The 18,660-nt window shown below is 50.3% G+C and overlaps 2 protein-coding genes across 2 annotated transcripts in view; both read left to right on the top strand.

The window, feature by feature from the left end:
* COL7A1 (collagen type VII alpha 1 chain) overlaps positions 1–8,221 on the top strand; it is a 274,004-nt gene extending 265,783 nt beyond the window's left edge. The window contains exon 110 of the mRNA XM_061552030.1: positions 7,552–8,221. Coding sequence (XP_061408014.1) covers positions 7,552–7,583 — 32 coding nt within the window. The 3' untranslated portion in view covers positions 7,584–8,221. The remainder of the gene's footprint in view (positions 1–7,551) is intronic.
* The window catches only part of LOC133342701 (copine-8-like), a 71,402-nt gene that overhangs the window by 13,468 nt on the left and 39,274 nt on the right, over positions 1–18,660 (top strand). The window contains 6 exon segments of the mRNA XM_061552033.1: positions 1,740–1,780; positions 5,114–5,160; positions 6,415–6,518; positions 8,254–8,293; positions 11,814–11,890; positions 13,156–13,219. Of these exon segments, the coding sequence (XP_061408017.1) occupies positions 1,740–1,780; positions 5,114–5,160; positions 6,415–6,518; positions 8,254–8,293; positions 11,814–11,890; positions 13,156–13,219 (373 nt within the window).

The raw sequence follows: 18,660 nt of genomic DNA on the forward strand, positions 1-18,660 counted from the left end.
CTGTTGCTCACCGGGGGGGCAGCAGTGATCAGAATTTGCCAAGCTTTGGGCAACTGATTGTCTGAAAATTGTACATGCGCAGCAAACATTGTGAACCGGGTTTGACTCGAACACAGTGGTGATGCCACCAATAACCGGTACTTGTTGGGGAATGGTGGTGGTGTGTGTTTCACTACAAACCGGACATTTCTTTTTTTAATATTGATGGGGACATACTTCATGTCAATGTTAAGCTGATTATGTGGGTGAGATAATAGCCCACGAGCGCATCCTACTTAACAGGTCATTATCATAACACGGCCCTCTAAAGTCAAGAGTTTAGTCGACCTTGGTTCACCGTTGACTGCATTAATCAGAGCTCTGAGCTGAGTTGCTGGGGTTTAATTTAGAGTTTAAACTCACTGCCTATGATAATAGGGTTTCCCTCCTTTTTTCTGGCAACAAAACTGAAACCTTTTTACAAGGAATCATGTGTGCATTAACCACAATACTTGTGGTCAAAATGCAAACAAAAAACATACTGATAATATATGCATTGTCCTTGAAACTGATTGGTCCACACCAGAGACGGCTTTCTTTTGAGCCTCGTCTCAATTGGTGCTAGACCAGAGGACGCCAAAAGGCGTACAGCTCAAAGACAATGCACTATCAAAGTAATGAGGGCTCGGGGTGAGCATCTACATCATTAGACCTGCTTTGCCAGTACAAAAAAAAGGGGGGGGGAAACCTATTATTATTTCTTGGTACTGGCAAAGGAGGTCTAATGATGTAAATGCTCACCCGAGCCCTCATTACTTTGATAGTGCATTGTCTTTGAACTGTACGACTTTTGGCGTCCTCTGGTCTAGCACCAATTGAGACGAGGCTCAAAACAAAGCCGTCTCTGGTGTGGACCAATCAGTTTCAAGGACAATGCATATATTGTCAGTGTGTTTTTTTTGCATTTTGACCACAAGTATTGTGTTTAATGCCACATGATTCCTTGTAAAAAGGTTTCAGTTTTGTTGCCAGAAAAAAGGGGAAAACCCCTATTATTATATTTTGGTACTGCCAAAGGAGGTCTAATGATGTCACTGCCTATGATTAGACAGGGGTTTTAAGCGTAACCGCTTGATCACATCAGCTCAGTTTCCAATGAACGCACACAGACACACAAAGCCTTGTCAAATTATATCTGGCTTCACCCTTGTTTTAGGAAAATTCCATTTCTAGTCAGTATAAAATATATCGGTTTTAATGTCGTCTTTGTGGCAGGGCGAGTGGAAAAATGCTGCCCCATAGTGCGTGTACAAGCGGTAACTGAAGACATTTCAGAGGTAGCTCTATGATATCCCCTTCCGGAGTGCTGCACCCCTCCGCGAGAGACACAAATTCATTTTCGGCTACCCGCCCCCCTCGCTCATGCCCCATGACCTCCATCACTGAATCGGATGTCACAGGTGCGATTTAACGAGCGCGCCTGAAATGCTGGTAGATTGAGCCTCATTAGTCCACATTCACTGCGAATGTATTCTTTCCCCTAAGTGACCTAGCCTAGCCGCACAGCCACCTTGCCAACCGTGTGTTTGTGTAGGACGATCGCCGATGTCAAAGGAGTAATGCCCCTCATCTCTCCACGCTCTGAATTGGTCCCCCAATTTGTCATTGTCCCCCCCCCCCTTCATCATCACTCTGGTGTCCCCTCCTATTCACCACCCTCTTATCTCCCCTCGCCTTCCCCCCCCCCCCTTATCCTGCAGGAATCTCCTGGACATGGACACGTTCTCCAAGTCGGACCCAAGTAAGTGATGCCTTGACAAAGGCCCACAATGAGAGGCCACAGGAGCAGCCGGTAAAAATGAAAAAAGGGGGTGGGCCCATGGCACTAACGAGTGTGCTGGCGGTGGCAGCCGTGCCAGGACCCACAGGACAAGAGGACCCCCCAGGCGCCGGGCTACTAAGGGGAATGAGAAATTGCACCAGGGCCCCATTGTCATGCTCGCTACACCACTGATAGCCGTGGCTGAGTAATGCGACGGTGTTGAGATGACCTACGGCGTATTAATGTTGAACTTGTTTCGCACCGTACATAGTCAACCGTGCTCATCGGAGGGTCACTGTCCCTGTGATCCACCACTTGGGAGGCAAGAGTTGGTGGATTGCGTGGCATCTGAGAGATGGCAGTTACAGCAACGGGGTGCTTGAATCCTCCTGTGTGGACCTCTGTTATCCTATTGCACGCATGGGTTTTCTCCGGATGCACCCGTTTTCCCTCCGCAAGAAAAATCCAACGTTCATGAATGAGATTGGCCAAACATTCCATGAGATGAGAGGAACCCGTGTAAAAACGAGTCTCGAGACTCGGTGTGTGCTTCCTGTTATAGAGCAGTGGTTCTTGACCTTGGCTGCAGCCTGCACCCCTTTGGTTCTCAGAAAGGGCATCACCCCCCCCCCAGGAGGTACGTGCACCCCAGGTTAAGAACTGCTGGTAGAGAGTATTAATATTGCATCATTACAAAAAATATATAATTATGATTAACAATGGTAATGAATTTGCTTGAATTTGTTTTGTGAATGCACTAGGCTTCAAGTTCATTTATTCAAGTTCATTTATTAGGTATAGCCCTGTGAGCAATTCGGCTCTTGAATAGGGTGCAACCGCAACAAACAAAAAACAAAAACATGAACAAGAAAACATCTTAAAGGGACTATGTGACTATGTGCAAACAGAAAATCCAAGAAAAGACAGCAAAATATTGCAGTATTGCATGCTGCAGCTGCAATATTTCATGCTGCTTTGCGGATCTCAATTAGATGTGAAAGGTGCTGTCCAGCTACTTTGCGATGCCGTATACATTGATATGCACGGTACTTATAATCAGCGGTGCTAAGCACGGGTCCAAAGGCCCAAACACACCAAGCGGGCAGCAACGGGCGGCACCTTTCAGGTTATAATCGGTGCCCGTTAACGTTCACGTGAAGGAGAGGTGCCGTGAACAGTCTGATGCATGCGGAGGCGGCTGCGGCGAAGTCGCTGCCACAACTGTGCCACGCTTTACAAAATGAGCAATAAACAAAACACCTGCTTGGCAAATGTTGCCCCATTGCTGGTGATGGGAGGCACTGGCACCCTTTTCGCTGAGGAAATACGATTGAAGTAAACATTTGGCACGATAAGTAACTGGTCCAGCACTCGACTGTAGGAGCGTTGGCCTGCAAAAAATGTGCTAAATATGAACACATTTACTTTTCCTGCCATCGAGATACTTTTCATGCCACTTTGTCTTTAGAAGCCAGCCTGGCTTTTTGCTGACTTAGCGGTAGAGGGAGTGGCTCGCAATTTAAAGGCAGCCCATCATACCTTCAGGATAGATAAAATTAAGTACTGCTTTATGGGGAAGTCACCAGCGGTTATTCTATGGAAATACTTGCCTTCACCATATGAATGGAGAATTTCCACGACTGGCTCATTTAAGCAAGGAAACCACTTTGACTTTGATGTAAGCGGCACATTCGGACAAACAAAATAAACGTTTATGGGACAGTTATAAAACATTTGGAATTCATCAGTGGCAGCCATGGCCAAACCTACTCAATGTCCTGTGGCTCCAGTAGCCCAAGAACATTGGGCCTGGGTCTCGGCGAGAGCGTTAAGCGTGTCAGCAAGTTTCCCGCTCTTCCAAATCGACTCGAGCAGACGGCCGAGTTCCCCCACTGCGGAGGTAGCTGGCGGTGGCGCTGATCTGCGCGAGTCGAGTCGTTGTGATGATTGTTAGTTTCACGACATCGCGTCTGGCCGGTGAGCTGCGTAGATTCTCCGTCGTCCGCGTTCTCAGTCGTCGAGCTTAGCGGCCATCTCGGGCAAACGTCGCCTCAGACGACGCGATCTCGAGCGTTGTAAGAAGCCAAAGTGATTTCCTGCTCAAACGAGCTGCAAGCCGGTGCTTATCTCCTGTTTACAGCATTGAGGCAGTGGCTGGAAATTACATGTTCACATGACGAGGGCGAGTCCATCCAAAGAACAACCACTTGTTTTACTTCCCCCACAAGGTGGTGCCTATATTATTCATAATAGAGTTACTTGGGTTAGATCGTGAAAATAGAAATGTGTCGTTAAACCTGCCACCACCTGACACAGCCAATTAGTCAGGTTTGTCACAGAAACAAAATATACAAATTTGTAATCTACAAACCTCTCAACCGATACGGTTTACCTGTAATTTTTTACAGGGAAATTAAGTTCTCAGGTCCATATGGCGTACAGCCGTTTTTATTCGGGCAAATAGTTTTTGTCTATTTGTTTGTGTTTCTCCCTTGTGGAACGTCGAGATTTATACGGGTACGGGGCCACCAATGAGGTCTGAATTGGTCTGTAATACGGTAGGCACTGATAAGCAGTTGGCAGGAATGTAACTAGTTCAACATACAAGTGTGTTGGAGCGTAAACCCACAACTTTTACAATTCGAGCACAACATTTCGCCGGTAATTACAAACCAGCCTCGTCAGGCGACAGCCAGAGTTGTAGATAAATCTTCCTGTTTAGGTCTTAAACAGAGAGATAAATGTGATGTCGTCACTTGGATAATACCGATCGCGACAGCCTAGGTGCGTATCTTATCGACTCCAGAGTGACTATGGGCTGAGTGAACCCTCAAACAGGAATTGAACTCGCAACCTTCCGATGCCTCGGCGCTCGCTCTACCACTGAGCCACCTGGGTTGTTGCATGACAAGGGCTCAATTCTTTTAGCCGGGTCCGGCTGTCCGGCTCGGTGATCCGGAAAACATTACCACACCGGGGCACACCGCATCCAAATCCGCTCTCTCGCTGCGCACCGTGGCCGCCGTTCGTCACGTGTGCCACTGACTCCGGTTGAGCGACGACGCAGGAACATTTATTCGGGGGGGGGGGGGGGGGGGAGAAATTAAGCCCCTGGCCGTAACATCTTAAGGAATGTGTAAGCCTGTTCCACCCTCTCGAATAATGTTGAGCAAAATTACATCGGCTCGTAATCCCGTGGGTTTTTTCGCTGCCCCTCCGTGGGGGGAGTAACGCCACGGCCATCGCGCGTTAACTTCACGCTGTGCCGATCTGTGCATGTGTCTGGCCCCCCTTTCCTTCTGTCGTGTCCAGTTTGCGTGATGTACGTCCAAGCCGTAGGCAGCCAGGAGTGGCGGGAGGTAAGGTGTTCTCTCTGTCCCAGTCCTTGCTGTCTATCTGTGTCTGTCTGTCTGCCACGCCACGCCCTAATGCCTGCCTTTAAATGAACACATTCCTGCGGAGGGAGCTGGTAGGAAGGTTGGGTTGCTCGGTCAATAGCCAGGGTCAACGGCGGCGTAAATATGGCCGACCGTGAGGGCGGGCACAAGCCGGCGTGAGGAGGTTAAACGTTGAGTTTTATAAGGGCACCACGGGGTGACCATCCCCTCCCCGCCCCTCCCACCCCCCACCCAGCCCCTCCCCACCCAGCCCCTCCCCACCTTCCCCTCTCCACCCCTCCCATTTTTGGATGCACGACGGACAGACACAATAATCCCCTGTGAGCTGGTGTAACCAGGAGGTTCCTACCAGTAAAATTCCTTTTATTGTCGTAGCGTCCCAAAGAAGCTGTGGTTGGCGTGCTGATCCAAACAACTGCAGAGATCCTGGCTTCGAATCCGGGTTTCACCCGCCCATGATTAAAACCGGGTTAGCCAATCGCAGTGAGTCAATGGTCACATGCTGTGCAGCCCGGTCGCGAATAGCAAAAATACGATCGTGTTACATTCGGTTTATCAGTTGGGATACATTCCAGCTCTGAGAAGAAAAATATCGTTTTGACGGTCACGTGACGAATGTTCCTCTCCAATGCAGAGTGGGTGGGGGGCACTGTCCTCTGCTCGGTGCGCACCAGAGGTGACTTGGAGGGATCTCAGAGGTCGCTCGCTCTGTGCTTTCTGCTTGTTTGGCCTCTATGACACTGACAAAATTTGAAAAAGTTGCAAACTAATTTGCTTAACGAATGAAGACAAGACCGTAGGCAAATTTAAACAAACAGATGGTTAATTCCTAATTTACGTTCCCAACGTGTGCGTGTGTGTCAATGTGTGTGTGTGTCTGTATGTGCGTGTGTCTGTGTTGCTGGGAGCGGTAGTGTCACAGTGTGCCGCACTGCGAACCCGACAATTCGAGTTCAATTCCCTCTCAGCATTGATGAATATCTGAACCGCTCCTGGGCTTCCCCTAGGTCAACTCAACCTCAAATTGAGTACTTAGTACGATGTGTAAACATCACCACTAGGGAGCCAAAGGTGGCCGGGCGTGTTGCTGTGCTGTACAGCCTTCTATAGATGCTCGCTAACAGCAATTGCCCCAACAGTCTCTTAAAGGCTATGAGGGTTGTCTTTGTGTTTGTTTGGGAACGGTGTGTGCGCGGGTGTGGTTTCTGTCGGCAGTTTGGCCGCACGGAGGTGATCGACAACACTCTGAATCCGGACTTCGTGCGGAAGTTCATCATGGACTACCTGTTTGAAGAACGGCAGAACCTTCGCTTTGACCTGTAATGCCACATCGCCTAATCACGCTGTCACTCCAACTCGCTCCCACCAACCCCCCCCCCCCCCCCCCGGCGCACACCCTCGCAGTCGCGCGAGTTGCAGTAGCGTGGACGAGGAGCGCCACGACTCGTTAGATCGATTCTTCCCCGCTCACGATGTGCGCGTCGAATTGGACGCGTGGCAATGTGGCCCTTTGAAAACTTACCCCAAATCGTGCGTGCAAATTACACGATCTTGGGGAGTTTCACAAATGGGGTGGCTTCGCAATAAAATATTGACAATCAACCTGTCGGTGTCATGTTGAAGGTAATTATTTCCTGTTTTGACGACAAACGGCTTATTAATTCAATTCGGCAATTGTTTGACACCCACACCGGTACGTCCGTCACCGTGGGATTTTCACGAGCATTTCTCCCTCATCCAGAAATGTGGACAACGCTATTTCTTGGTAAATCGCGGCCGCGGTCGGTTGAAATCGAGAACCACATGCAGTCAAAGAGCCACTTCACAATTACACTCCCATTTGTCCCGCTCCTTTAAATTGCCTGAGATGTACGTCCAACATCGTGGAAGTGCACTCACGCGACTGGATATGGAGACCGATCGAGCAAATGAATGGGAAACAACACAAACGCGATGGTACAAATGTGGCGATTATTTTTTTTACTCAAATTTATAATGGAGTTTTTACATTAAGAAGTCAACAGAGCTATGTGCTTTTAAATCATCGTCTAGATTGAAAACTCATTTCTTTAGAACTGCTTTTTTGTTCAGTTTATTGTCTCTCCCCCGCACCTCTGATTAGCCACGGCTGGCTATGTACGGCTGCATACACACAACAACACGCACAACACAATCATGCTCGCGCAATATAATATCGATGGACACCTCGCGACTAAACGTGATTCGGGACGCTGTACAGAAACAGCTGACGTGTTTATTTAACAGAGGAGAGGCGGGAGAAAGGCGTTGAAGTGTAAAGGTGTGAGCGATGTCCAGGTATCTGGTGGGATCATTTCGGTGGAGGGAGGGCAGCTTGTGGAGACTTTCATCCAGCGGTGCATTGACCGTGGCCGATGACGCTGGATTCGTAACGCAATGGCCGATTTTCATTGATGAACTATCGGCACCGCTGCCCGCCAGTCCGGTTGCCTCCTTGGATCCCCGCGCAGCAAACGCCCTCTGAGATGTACTCCGGGCACTCGGGCGGGTGGTTAACATGAAGCTGCCGCGCAATTCCCCGCGCAATGCACGAGGAGTTATGAGAGCCCTCCCTCCGTGTAGCCGTCCCCTAATAATGCACAACAGCTCGTGAACGAGATGACTGCACACCCACCGCATCTCACGGTCTCTGACATCTCGTGTTCATCTTCTCCCCGAAGCACCGACGCCTTGTTTACCGCACCGACAATGCACCCCCCCCCCCCTCTCCGTTCGCCGTGTGAGTGGCAGTAATTCATCGTCGTCATCCCCAGCCGATTTCATCGCTCCATCTCTGCTGTAGACTCCCTCTCGGGGAGTGTTCCGCCCTTTGGCTGCCACTCCATTTTCAGTCTCAGCCACACAGGAGTAGAAGCCTTTTTGGGGGTTTTTATTTTTAAGTCAATCTGAAATTTTCGCTGTTGATTATGTTGTTGTTGTTTGTTGCTGTGTTGCCCAGGACCCAATCTCGCTGCGTTGTGATGACCTAAGTCACACCATTTGTTGTTTTCGTTCTGTTTTTTTTTTGGCTTTTAGGTTTGATGTGGATTCACGAAGCTCCAACCTCTCCAAGCATGTGAGTCACGCGCACAGTTCACTCGTGATACAAATACAAAGATCCCCCATATAGCCTTAACAGACCGTTGGGGAAAGTGTTGTTAGCGAGCACCTAATGAAGGCTGGCACGGCACACGAAGGGGTGGGTGGCCACCACCGCGTGCGGCTGCCTTTGTCTCCCTTGTGGCAATGTTTACACGCCACACAAGGTTCTCATTGGAGGCTAATTATGAACTTAGACACACACACGCGCCCACTTACACATTCGTGCGTGTATGCACATGCCTCGTGCCCTCCCACACGCGAGCACACACTTGGCAAGGTTGCTGGCACTTGCGTCACGAGTTATGTAATGGTAAACAATCACACGAGAGTGCTTCGTTAAATACATACGTTCACAATTGGGGCCATCGCTGCTCTCCGATGTGGTTTTCGGACCGTGCCGTGCGTTGTTTTTCGCAACGATGCCCGACGTACTGGGAGCTTCTTCAGGGACTGACTTGAAGAAGATCTCAGCAGGAACGAACGATGCAACACACACGTCGGCGCACACCATGGCACACGTACACACGCGCACCCACACACACACGCGCACGATCTGACCTAATCCATTACCTGTGTGCCATCTTTGTCTGCACTGCCCCTGGGAATAAACAGAAGGTAACATTTGAAAAAAAACAAAAAAAAACACTCTCCCTCCACGAACCACTCCTTCCCTTCGATAGCTGAACCACCAGCACCCTCAACCCTCCCACCACCGTCCTACCAAAGTCTTCATACACCCTCTCCTCCTCCTCGATGGTTCCTTCCGCTCCCGCACCGCAACCTGTTCCTGTCAGTCCCCTCACCGCTGCTCCTAACCCCCACCGCGCACACCCTCCTGGATGTCACGAACCGTTCGGAGCGTGGACATTCTTGGCTGTCACCCCATTGCACCGCAAACAGGCAACGGCCGACCCAGAAACTCGCACACCCACGCACCCCCATGCGACCACGCACCCACACACCCACACACCCACACATCCACACAACCGCACACCCACACACCCGCACACCCGCACACATGCACACCCATGCACCCACACATCCACACACCCACACACCCACACACCCGTACACCCACACACATGCACACCCATGCACCCACACATCCACAAACCCACATGCCCACACACCCACACACCCGCACACCCACATACCCGGAAACCCAAATTAACGGGGCTTGGTTTCTTGCTGGTAGACCGGCGTAAGCACGTGACCGGTAGCCACAGCCATAGCGAGATGTGTACTGGATGTGGCCGTGACGAGAGTGAAAATATTTCCATGGTCACTGGACAATATTTCACGGACAGATTGGCCCGGCTGAAATGAAACCCTGGTCTCACGTAGAGACCCAAAGGCTTAACGTAGACTTAGACAAGCGTGAGCTTACAGAGACATATCGAGAGACCTATACACTCACATATACAGAGCCGCAGTCTCATTCAGATCATTTCTTCCTGAGTTGTTGTTGGTAGCCAGGAGTAAGTGGCAACTTGACCAGCACAGGTTTCCCTTACTTTATGTGGTAGATGCTTTCCAAAAAAAGGGCTTCACAAAGAAAAAAACGCACGAGACAGATGCCTGCCGAGCAGCGCGCACAGTACACGCACAACGCTGAGCAGCGCGCACAGTACACGCACAACGCTGTCCCACACCCGACCGCGTAGCCGCATATGAGAGCGAAATTTGAGCAGAAATAGGTTTGTAGCATATATCCGCAAAATCGCACAAATCGAACTCACACGAAGCGAAAGGAAACCTGAATCTCCAGAGATGTATACTGGGTGTATGGTGTACCGCATGGGGAAACAGGCCTGGGTGTCACCAATGTCTTGTGACGCATGCCATCGAATAAAAGCAATACCATTTGCTTACGCCGCCCAGGTGCCTTGTGGAACACCATCTGCACCACAGATGTGGCACCTGCAAAAATGGCAAGACAAAGATCCCCCCTAGAGCCTTCACAGACTGTTGGGGCAAGGGCTGTTAGCGAGCACCTATGAAGGCCGGCATGGCACACAAGGGGGTGGGTGGCCAGCACCACATACGGCCGCCTTTGTCTCCCCAGTGGCGATGCTTACACACCGCACTGGGTACTCATTTGAGGCTGAGTCGACCTAGGGTAGGCCCAGGACCGATTCAGATAATCGTCACTGGTGTTGGCCGTGAGCGGAAATTGAACCCGGGTCGTCGGGTTCGTAACGCAGCACAGCGCTAACCGCTACACCACCGCTCCCCACACACAAACATACACACGCACATACAGACACGCACACACACACGCACGTACGTGGAAACAGCCTATACCTCCCATTAATGGTTTAAATGGCGGTAATTGTGTAGGTGAATTTTTTTAATTGTACACAGTAAACACGGTTATGACTGTAACAGCGACGTTACATAAGCAGTCTGTGAAGTAGAGAGCAAAAGGCCGCTGGGATTGTGTGTGTGTAGTGCCAGCATGTGTGTCTGTGTGTGCACGTGCGTGTGTGCGTCAATGTGTGTGTGCGTGTGTGCAAGCGGCTATACGAGGGATCTCTTGCACGTGCGCTTGTTGGCACCAATCTTGAATGCGGCAGCCATCTCAGTCAGTTCACCTATAACACCTGGGTCTGTCCCGTGACCTCCTACCCGTATACACTTCACGTGGCCTCAAAGTGCACCTAGCCTGTCACAAGCGCTGTAGTGACATATACCGCCACTTTGTGGCGACTGTTGGCTGCTTTTGTTGCTGTTGTTTGTGGTTCTCATGCGTGCGTATGTGTGTGTGTGTCTTTTGTTGTTGTATATGTGTTGTGTGTGCCTGCGTGTCAATGTACGTGTGTGCACGCGTGTATGTGCGTGCGTGTGTGCATCTGTGTGTATGTGCATATGGGTGCACACACCTGTATGTGCCTGTCTGTGTGTGTGTGCACTTGTGTGTGTGTGTGCGTTTGTGTGTGTCTATGCGCGCGTGTGTGTATGCGCGTGTGTGCACGTGCGCGTGTATACGTGTGTGTGCACGTCTCTACGTGATGTGGGTGTATGTGAGCGTGTTTGCGTGCACGTGCGTGTGCGTGCGTGTGTGCGCGCGTTTGTGTTGTTTGTCTTTGCGTGTGTGCATCTGCGTGTATGTGCATATGGGTGCACACACCTGTATGTGCCTGTCTGTGTGTGAGTGTGCACTTGTGTGTGTGTGTGCGTTTGTGTGTGTCTATGCGCGGGTGTGTGTATGCGCGTGTGTGCACGTGCGCGTGTGTACGTGTGTGTGCACGTCTCTACGTGATGTGGGTGTATGTGAGCGTGTTTGCGTGCACGTGTGTGTGCGTGTATGTGTGCGCGCGTTTGTGTTGTTTGTCTTTGCGTGTGTGCGCGCGCGCGTGTGTACGTGTGTGTGCACGTCTCTACGTGATGTGGGTGTATGTGAGCGTGTTTGCGTGCACGTGCGTGTGCGTGCGTGTGTGCGCGCGTTTGTGTTGTTTGTCTTTGCGTGTGTGCGTGCGCGCGTGCGTGTGCAGGACTTCCTTGGACAGGCGTTCTGCTCTCTGGGCGAGGTGGTGGGATCAGTTGGTAGCCGCCTTGAGAAGCCCCTCGGGTGAGTTCCGGGCAGGAGGCGGTGCCACCGGTCCCCTCTGCGATTGGGCCAAACGGATGGGCGAGCTCAGAGGGGAAGAGCGGGCGTGGGCACCGAACATTCTGCCAACCAAACATCCGCAGAGACGCGCACACACAGCAAGGGAGTTGAGACGTACTCTTGCAAGCGACAACCACCTGCTCGTCAACAAAGACCTCGACGGTGTCACCTCTCCACCAGTTGGGACGCGAGTCCCGATTCCCCCGTCTGGGATATCGCGCTGCTGCTGCTGCTGCTGTCACCATCCTGGAATCTCGCCCCGAGCTCCGGAAGAATGCTGGCGAGCAGAGTGGAGCGACGCGGATGCCCAGAATGAACACGTCACTCGAAACGCAAAAATTCGCACGCCTCCTGGCTTTGACATTCCTCCTCGAAGTCACCGGTGGCGTAACCATCAACCGCGTAAGAACATCAACGGCAGGCCGATGTCCACATGAATGGCAAATTTAAAACGCAAGCCACAGCGGTGCAATCGTGGCCACGCAACCCAAACTGCGAACGACAAAAGTAGTAAACCACTGAAATCTGCGCGCCATCATATGGAGGAGGAATATCAAACCTGAACGAACGCTCGCTCCTCAAGCCCTCTCGTAGCTAGCAGACCTCGACATTGGCATCTAGCTGCTGAACACATTGCCATACTCGAGCATAGAATCGTACCAAGCATATTGGAAAATGCTTTAAGAAAATCACTGGCTCTGACAGGACTGATAGATATCGATGCTGTCAATTTTTGCCTCAATTTTTGCAGAGAAGGCACGGCGATGCTGAGTGGGACCCAACCCCACGCTCCTAACATTTTGCACTTGGGATGATGCACATTACAATAATGGACTTCACTGCCAAAAATAAAGTGTGGGAGTGTGCGAGTGAGAGAATATATTTTCACGCGTGTGTGTTCGGCTGTGGCTATGTGTGCCTGTGGAACAGTAGTGTAACGGTTAGCCCACTGCATTATGAACCTCGATTCCCGCTCACGGCCAACACCAGTGACGAGTATCTGAACTGGTCCTGGGCCTCCCCTAGGTCGACTCAGTCTCAAATAAGTGCCTGGTGCGATGTGTAAACATTTCCACTGGGGAGACAAAGGCGGTCGGGCATGGTGCTGGCCACCCACCCCCTCGTGTGCCGTGCCGGCCCTCATAGGTGCTCGCTAACAGCACTTGCCCCAACAGTCTGTTAAGGCTATACGGGGGGTCTTTGTCTTTGTCTTCGTGTGTGAGCAGGGGAATACCTGGAAAGAAATGTGGGAGCATAATTCTGACGGCTGAGGAACTGGGAAACTGTCGGGTGAGGCCTCTCATTCCCTCCCCTCCCATCTGACCAACAGCAGTGTTTACGGCCATGTGGGAAACACAGCAGTGGTTTTTGTGAATCGCTGGAGATGCAATACTGATGCCTGCGTGTGGGATTCAACACGTCGAAATGTAATACGGGCATCGTCAACAGCAGAGCAGGGTACATCTAAAAATAATGTTCTTTATTTACCCGGGGAAAGCCTCTCCGAGTCTCGAGCTGTCTCTTACAGTGTGAGTGCTATCTTCGAATGTTTTGGATCGTGCCATTTGTGACAGTTTGGCTTTGTGGTTAAACGCTGAATCGTCACGCGGGTGCGACCACGTGGAGTTTCTCCGTTGCGATGTGTAGCTTCCCCGATGTGCACTCTCTTGGGGGTTCATGAGCACACTGGCACCGGGGGATCTCCGGGCCAATCTCGGAGCACGGCAGTTGAAAACAATGAACACGTTTCTTAAATTCTCCCACCGCTTCTGTTCACCCAGCAGTGTGTAAAGTTTACATTTAAATATTATAAATATTCAACTACATTTATTCTACCGGGTAAGGCCCACTAAGCTATGTAGCTCTTTTTCAGATGCGACCTGGCCACAAATGATAGCTCAACGAAGCGGCTTATTGCGCGGAAATTGATAGCAGACAAATACTCTGAACGCGTGTTGATTATAAATGTGGAGGGTGAAAAAAAATCTCGGCTCAAATAGATGTATTTCAAGCAGTGGGATACCCAGAATATGTACTCAGATCTCAAATAAGACGCCTGGTCAGCGTATAGGCCAAAATACCCTCTTACTTTACTGTCTGGTTCTTTCGGTAAAGTCACGTAGAAAGAAAATACATTAAATTATAGAGTACGACGTTTCAATTGCAACACAAGCAACCGTCATCAGGTAGAACTAAATTTGAGAGAGAGACAAAACACAGACACGGAGACACACAGACAGACACACAAGCAGAGAGAGACAACACAGACACACAGAGAGAGACACACAACATAGACACCGTAGAGCTATGTGTAGTAATTCCTGGAGTCACGAAAGCTTCAAATCAAGTTTGACCCTCTTAATTTCTAGATGGGCTTTCTAGAAAAAAATCTCTCTCTGGTGGAGGTCCTTCTGCCGGCATCGGTGAGAGCGTGCAATTGCAGGACCTGCACTTGTAACAACAAAACCTCTGCTCCCAATCCTTCACCTCCATTTCTCTCCGTACAGAGTCAAACTCATTACCAGCTGGATACTCCCATGCCAGTATTGTACTGGGAGCATTCCTATCTCGTTAATTTTTTTGGGAGGGTGGTGGGGGGGCGTTCTCTAGCCACCTGCAAGGCTGCTCGGGGTTCTCAGCAGCTTCGCTCTGACGTTCATTTGTTTAAGCAAAGACAAATTGATTGCACCGGTGCGCACACAATCACAACGCGCGTGTGCGTGTGCGCGTGCGTGTGCACTCCCACCGACAGCGTAGCAGCTAGCGCACGGCGTTACTGACCCCAGGCAACCCTGAGTGCCCATTCCTGACCACGGCTAACATCGTCAGTGGCGATTATTTAAACCGGTCCTGTACCTCCCCTAGGTCGACTCAGCTAAACAATAGCATTTGTTGCGCTGTATAGACGTTAGCACTGGGGAGACAAATGCGGTCGGGTGTGTGTTACAGGGCATTCCACACCTGCTCGTGAGCCGTGCCGGCCTTTATAGGTGCTCTTCTCCAACAGCACTTGCCCCCATAACCTGTTTAGGCTACACGGTATATCTCTGTCTATATGTCTGTGTCCACCCACGCGCGCAAATGCTCACACACCACTGGCCCTCCGAGATCAGGCCGCAAGCCAGGGCCAATTCAATTTTGGGTTATTTAATTCTTCTCTTGGAGACTCAAATTAAACTTCGCCACAAATGCATTCGTTTCCTGCCGAGGGAAGAGCTGATTTCAAATCAATAGCGTGCGGCTTGATTCGATGCTCCCAGGCAACTTGCAAGTGTGTGGCTGCGGAGTGCACTACATCGCACAGCCACATTCGTGCAATCAGCGCCGGCGTTCGTTCTTGTGTCCGCGCACAGAATCACCAGCGGTGCGGTGGCTAATCGCGCCACGTTAGGAGCCCGACCACGCTGACTGAGTTCCATTGCTGGCCGTGGCTAACGGCATCGGTGGCGGAGTATGTGCTGAAACAGAGACTCAAATTAAACTTTATTTTTAACGCTTCGCAACTTAGGTTGACGCCAGCATTTAGGCATTGGCTCTGTCCCTTTTGGCCGCAACATGGGGTCATGCTCGCAAAGGTGGTCCAATGTAGATGAATATTTTTACTTAAAGTTATGTGACCATCAGCGACTTATTCGAGAGAAAAGTTGCCAAACTGACCTAAAGAGGTTGCCTCAAACTTGCAGTCTCAAACCAGCGCGAAATGCACTACAGTCAAAAACTAGAAAACTATCAACTATTTAAATTTTTATACTTTTTGGTTCTTTCGGTAAAGTCACGTAGGTATAAAATAAAATAAATCACGACGTTTCGATTGCAACGCAAGCAATCATCATCAGGTGGGGAAACCACAGCAAGAACATTTTTTGCTGAAGTGGGAGAGAGAGTTGCCGTGGCAAGAGGTTATATAGGTGAGAAAGGGGGGAGGGGCAAGGAGGGAGAGAGAGGGGGGGGTGTGGGGTAGGGGGAGGGGGAGCGCTGCGTGGACGCTAGGAGAGGGACGTGAGGCTGGGGGGGGGGGGGAATAGGCGGGGCTGGAAGTGGGAGACCGAGAGAGCTGGGGATGCGGGGGGGGGGAAATGGGGGGGAAGTTAACTCGGAAAAATTGATATTTTAATTTTACCAGGTAAGGCCCACTGAGCTATGCAGCTCTTTTTCATAAGTGACCTAGCCACAAATGATAGCTCAACGAAGTGGCTTATTACGTGAAAATGTTTAGCGGCCAAATACTCTAAAGGCGTGTTTCTAAATGTGGAGGGAAAAACCGAGGGACCCAGAGAAAAATCCACGCGACCACGCAGAAAACAGACACCGGTCAGGATCGAACCCATATAACACGGCTCATTACACTGCGGATTTGGATATAACTCTGGGTAAACAACGTAAGAGCATGGATGAAAGATAATTTTTGTTGACCAGCAGATCGGTGCTTCGCTACCAGTGGTAAATAAATCGCCACGGCAGAGTCCCAGCGCGTTATCGGTGGCCGATCCAGCCCCCCCTCCCCACTACTCCGCCCCCCTTCCCTCTCGATGGGTTGCGCAAAACGGCAGCGGACAGCCGTCAGCCCCTCACCCCGGCCCCTCTCAACTCCCTCGTTGGGCAGACAGACACGGAGGGTACACACAGCGACGGTGTCGCACGCAGACCCAGAGACCCATACATCTGACGCGGAGACACGGACGCACGCTCATACACTAGCGGACTGTCGGAGCAAGTGCTGTTAGCGAGCATCTATGAAGGCCGGTACGGCACACGAGGGGGTGGTTGAGTGAGCAACACCACGCCCGACCGCCTTTGTCTCCCCAGTGGCGATGTTTACTGCACACCGCACCAGGTACTTATTTGAGGCTGAGTCGACCTAGGGGAGGCCCAGGACCGGTTCAGATAATCGTCACTGGTGTCGACCGTGAGCGAGAATCGCTCCCGGGTCGCCACCGCTCCCCACACACTCAGGAAAATAGACACGAATCGTAAATGGTGTGTATTTACTCTCCAACACGCCGGTGGTGCTGAAGTGGTAACTAATTGGCATGTTTTGTGTACGTGACAAACCTTGCTAATTGGCTGTGAAGGATTGTAGCGGGTTTAACGACGCATTTATATTCACACAATCTCACCAAAGAATACCTCTATGAAAGGGACACGCATGTTCCCCTCTAACGCGGGTAGCGGTGATTGTTACTCATCTCCCCATGACGCCCTGGTTAGGTTTGGGCTTCGACTGCTTGGTTCAAATGTGCAAACCCGGATTTGTGACTCTGACCGCCACCGGTCGGGCTTGCCTGCCACTCGTGAAGATGTCCCAGCACAACAAATTCACGCTGCAAAGTGTCACAGAAACCATGCAAATGACGACGGCAATGATGATGTTAGTTGTCCTGTGGGTTACAGTCAAGTCTGTGGGTGCCATGTGTTGGATTTGTCTTTGTGTCGTCGACTAAAGCAGTCGAATTGTATCGTCGTCAAACACTCGCAAGTTATTAAATATCGGTCTAAGGGATGTGAATTCCCCCCAGCCCCCTCCCCCACCAGCATGTTCAGGTCAACTAGCCAATCAGTGAAGTCAGTGAGTATTGTTAAATACATCTCGTTAATTACCAATTACCATGTCCAGGCTTCCTCCGTGCCCTGCCGTGTCTAGTAACGCCACTACATTATCCTGGTCTGCCTCTTCACTCAGATTCGGTTAGTTTAGTCTCGTCGTGGTGATGATGATGGCAGTGGAGATTATGATGATGATGGTGATGTAAATGATGGTGATGTAAATGATGGTGATGTAAATGATGGTGGGCAGCAGTTGTTGTCCCTCGATAGTTATCGTCCACTCAATGATCATAGTTCACGCCAAAAAAAACACAGGTGACTGATGTTTTCATTTTCGTGACGCCAAGACTGATCAAATGGAATAGCTGGGGACCCCCCCCCCCCCCCCCGGGTCTAAACACTCGGTGAGGCTTTCCTGAGTACATATCACATTATTACCACTGCTACACTCGGCGTTGAGTCGTTGAATGGCCTTGATATCCATCCCTGTGCGATGGCATTAGACACAATGCGGAGCGCGTGTAAGCAGCCCGCGAATAGCAATATTTATCTCTCTCTCTCTGCTGAAGCCCTCTCGTCGTGACCAGCAGCAGTGCCTCGACTTTAGCATCTGGCTCCTGAACACCTTGCTGCTGCTGCTGCTGTCATTGTGCGCCGGCATTGAATAGCAAAACCGCAATGCCCATGTGCTGGTCGAGAGTTACAGAAGGGAATTGTGTATAATAGGCATAGTAGTAGGTTTTTACCCTTTTAAACTAGTACAAAACTGACACCTACTACTATATTTGCCACTGGTAAAAGAGATCTCATAGTATAATAGAAATGTTAAATAGATTAGACACGTTCCTCAGTAACACTCTTGTGTGTGTCCTTGAAAGGAAAAGAGCACAATAGGCGACGTTTCGGCCAGTGGCCTGAAGAAACGGGGTGGATGATAAAGCGTTGGAGACTGCACTTAACACTGTGGGGCCCGATGCAAATCGCATTTTTAAATATTTTACCGATTCACATTTTTTTTCATTGGCATATGAAGAGTTACACTCACAGTAGTTATTGAGTGTGCACGAGCCCCTTCAATAATAAAACACCTATTACTAAAGAGACCCATCGTTTTTTTTATAAAAGGTTAAATTATAAATGTTGCTCGCACAATGCATTATGGATATAACTTTTGTAGTGAGGGAATT

Source organism: Lethenteron reissneri, chromosome 15 (genome assembly GCF_015708825.2).
Source record: "Lethenteron reissneri isolate LAM-NWPU_2019-01 chromosome 15, ASM1570882v1, whole genome shotgun sequence".
NCBI lineage: Eukaryota > Metazoa > Chordata > Hyperoartia > Petromyzontiformes > Petromyzontidae > Lethenteron > Lethenteron reissneri.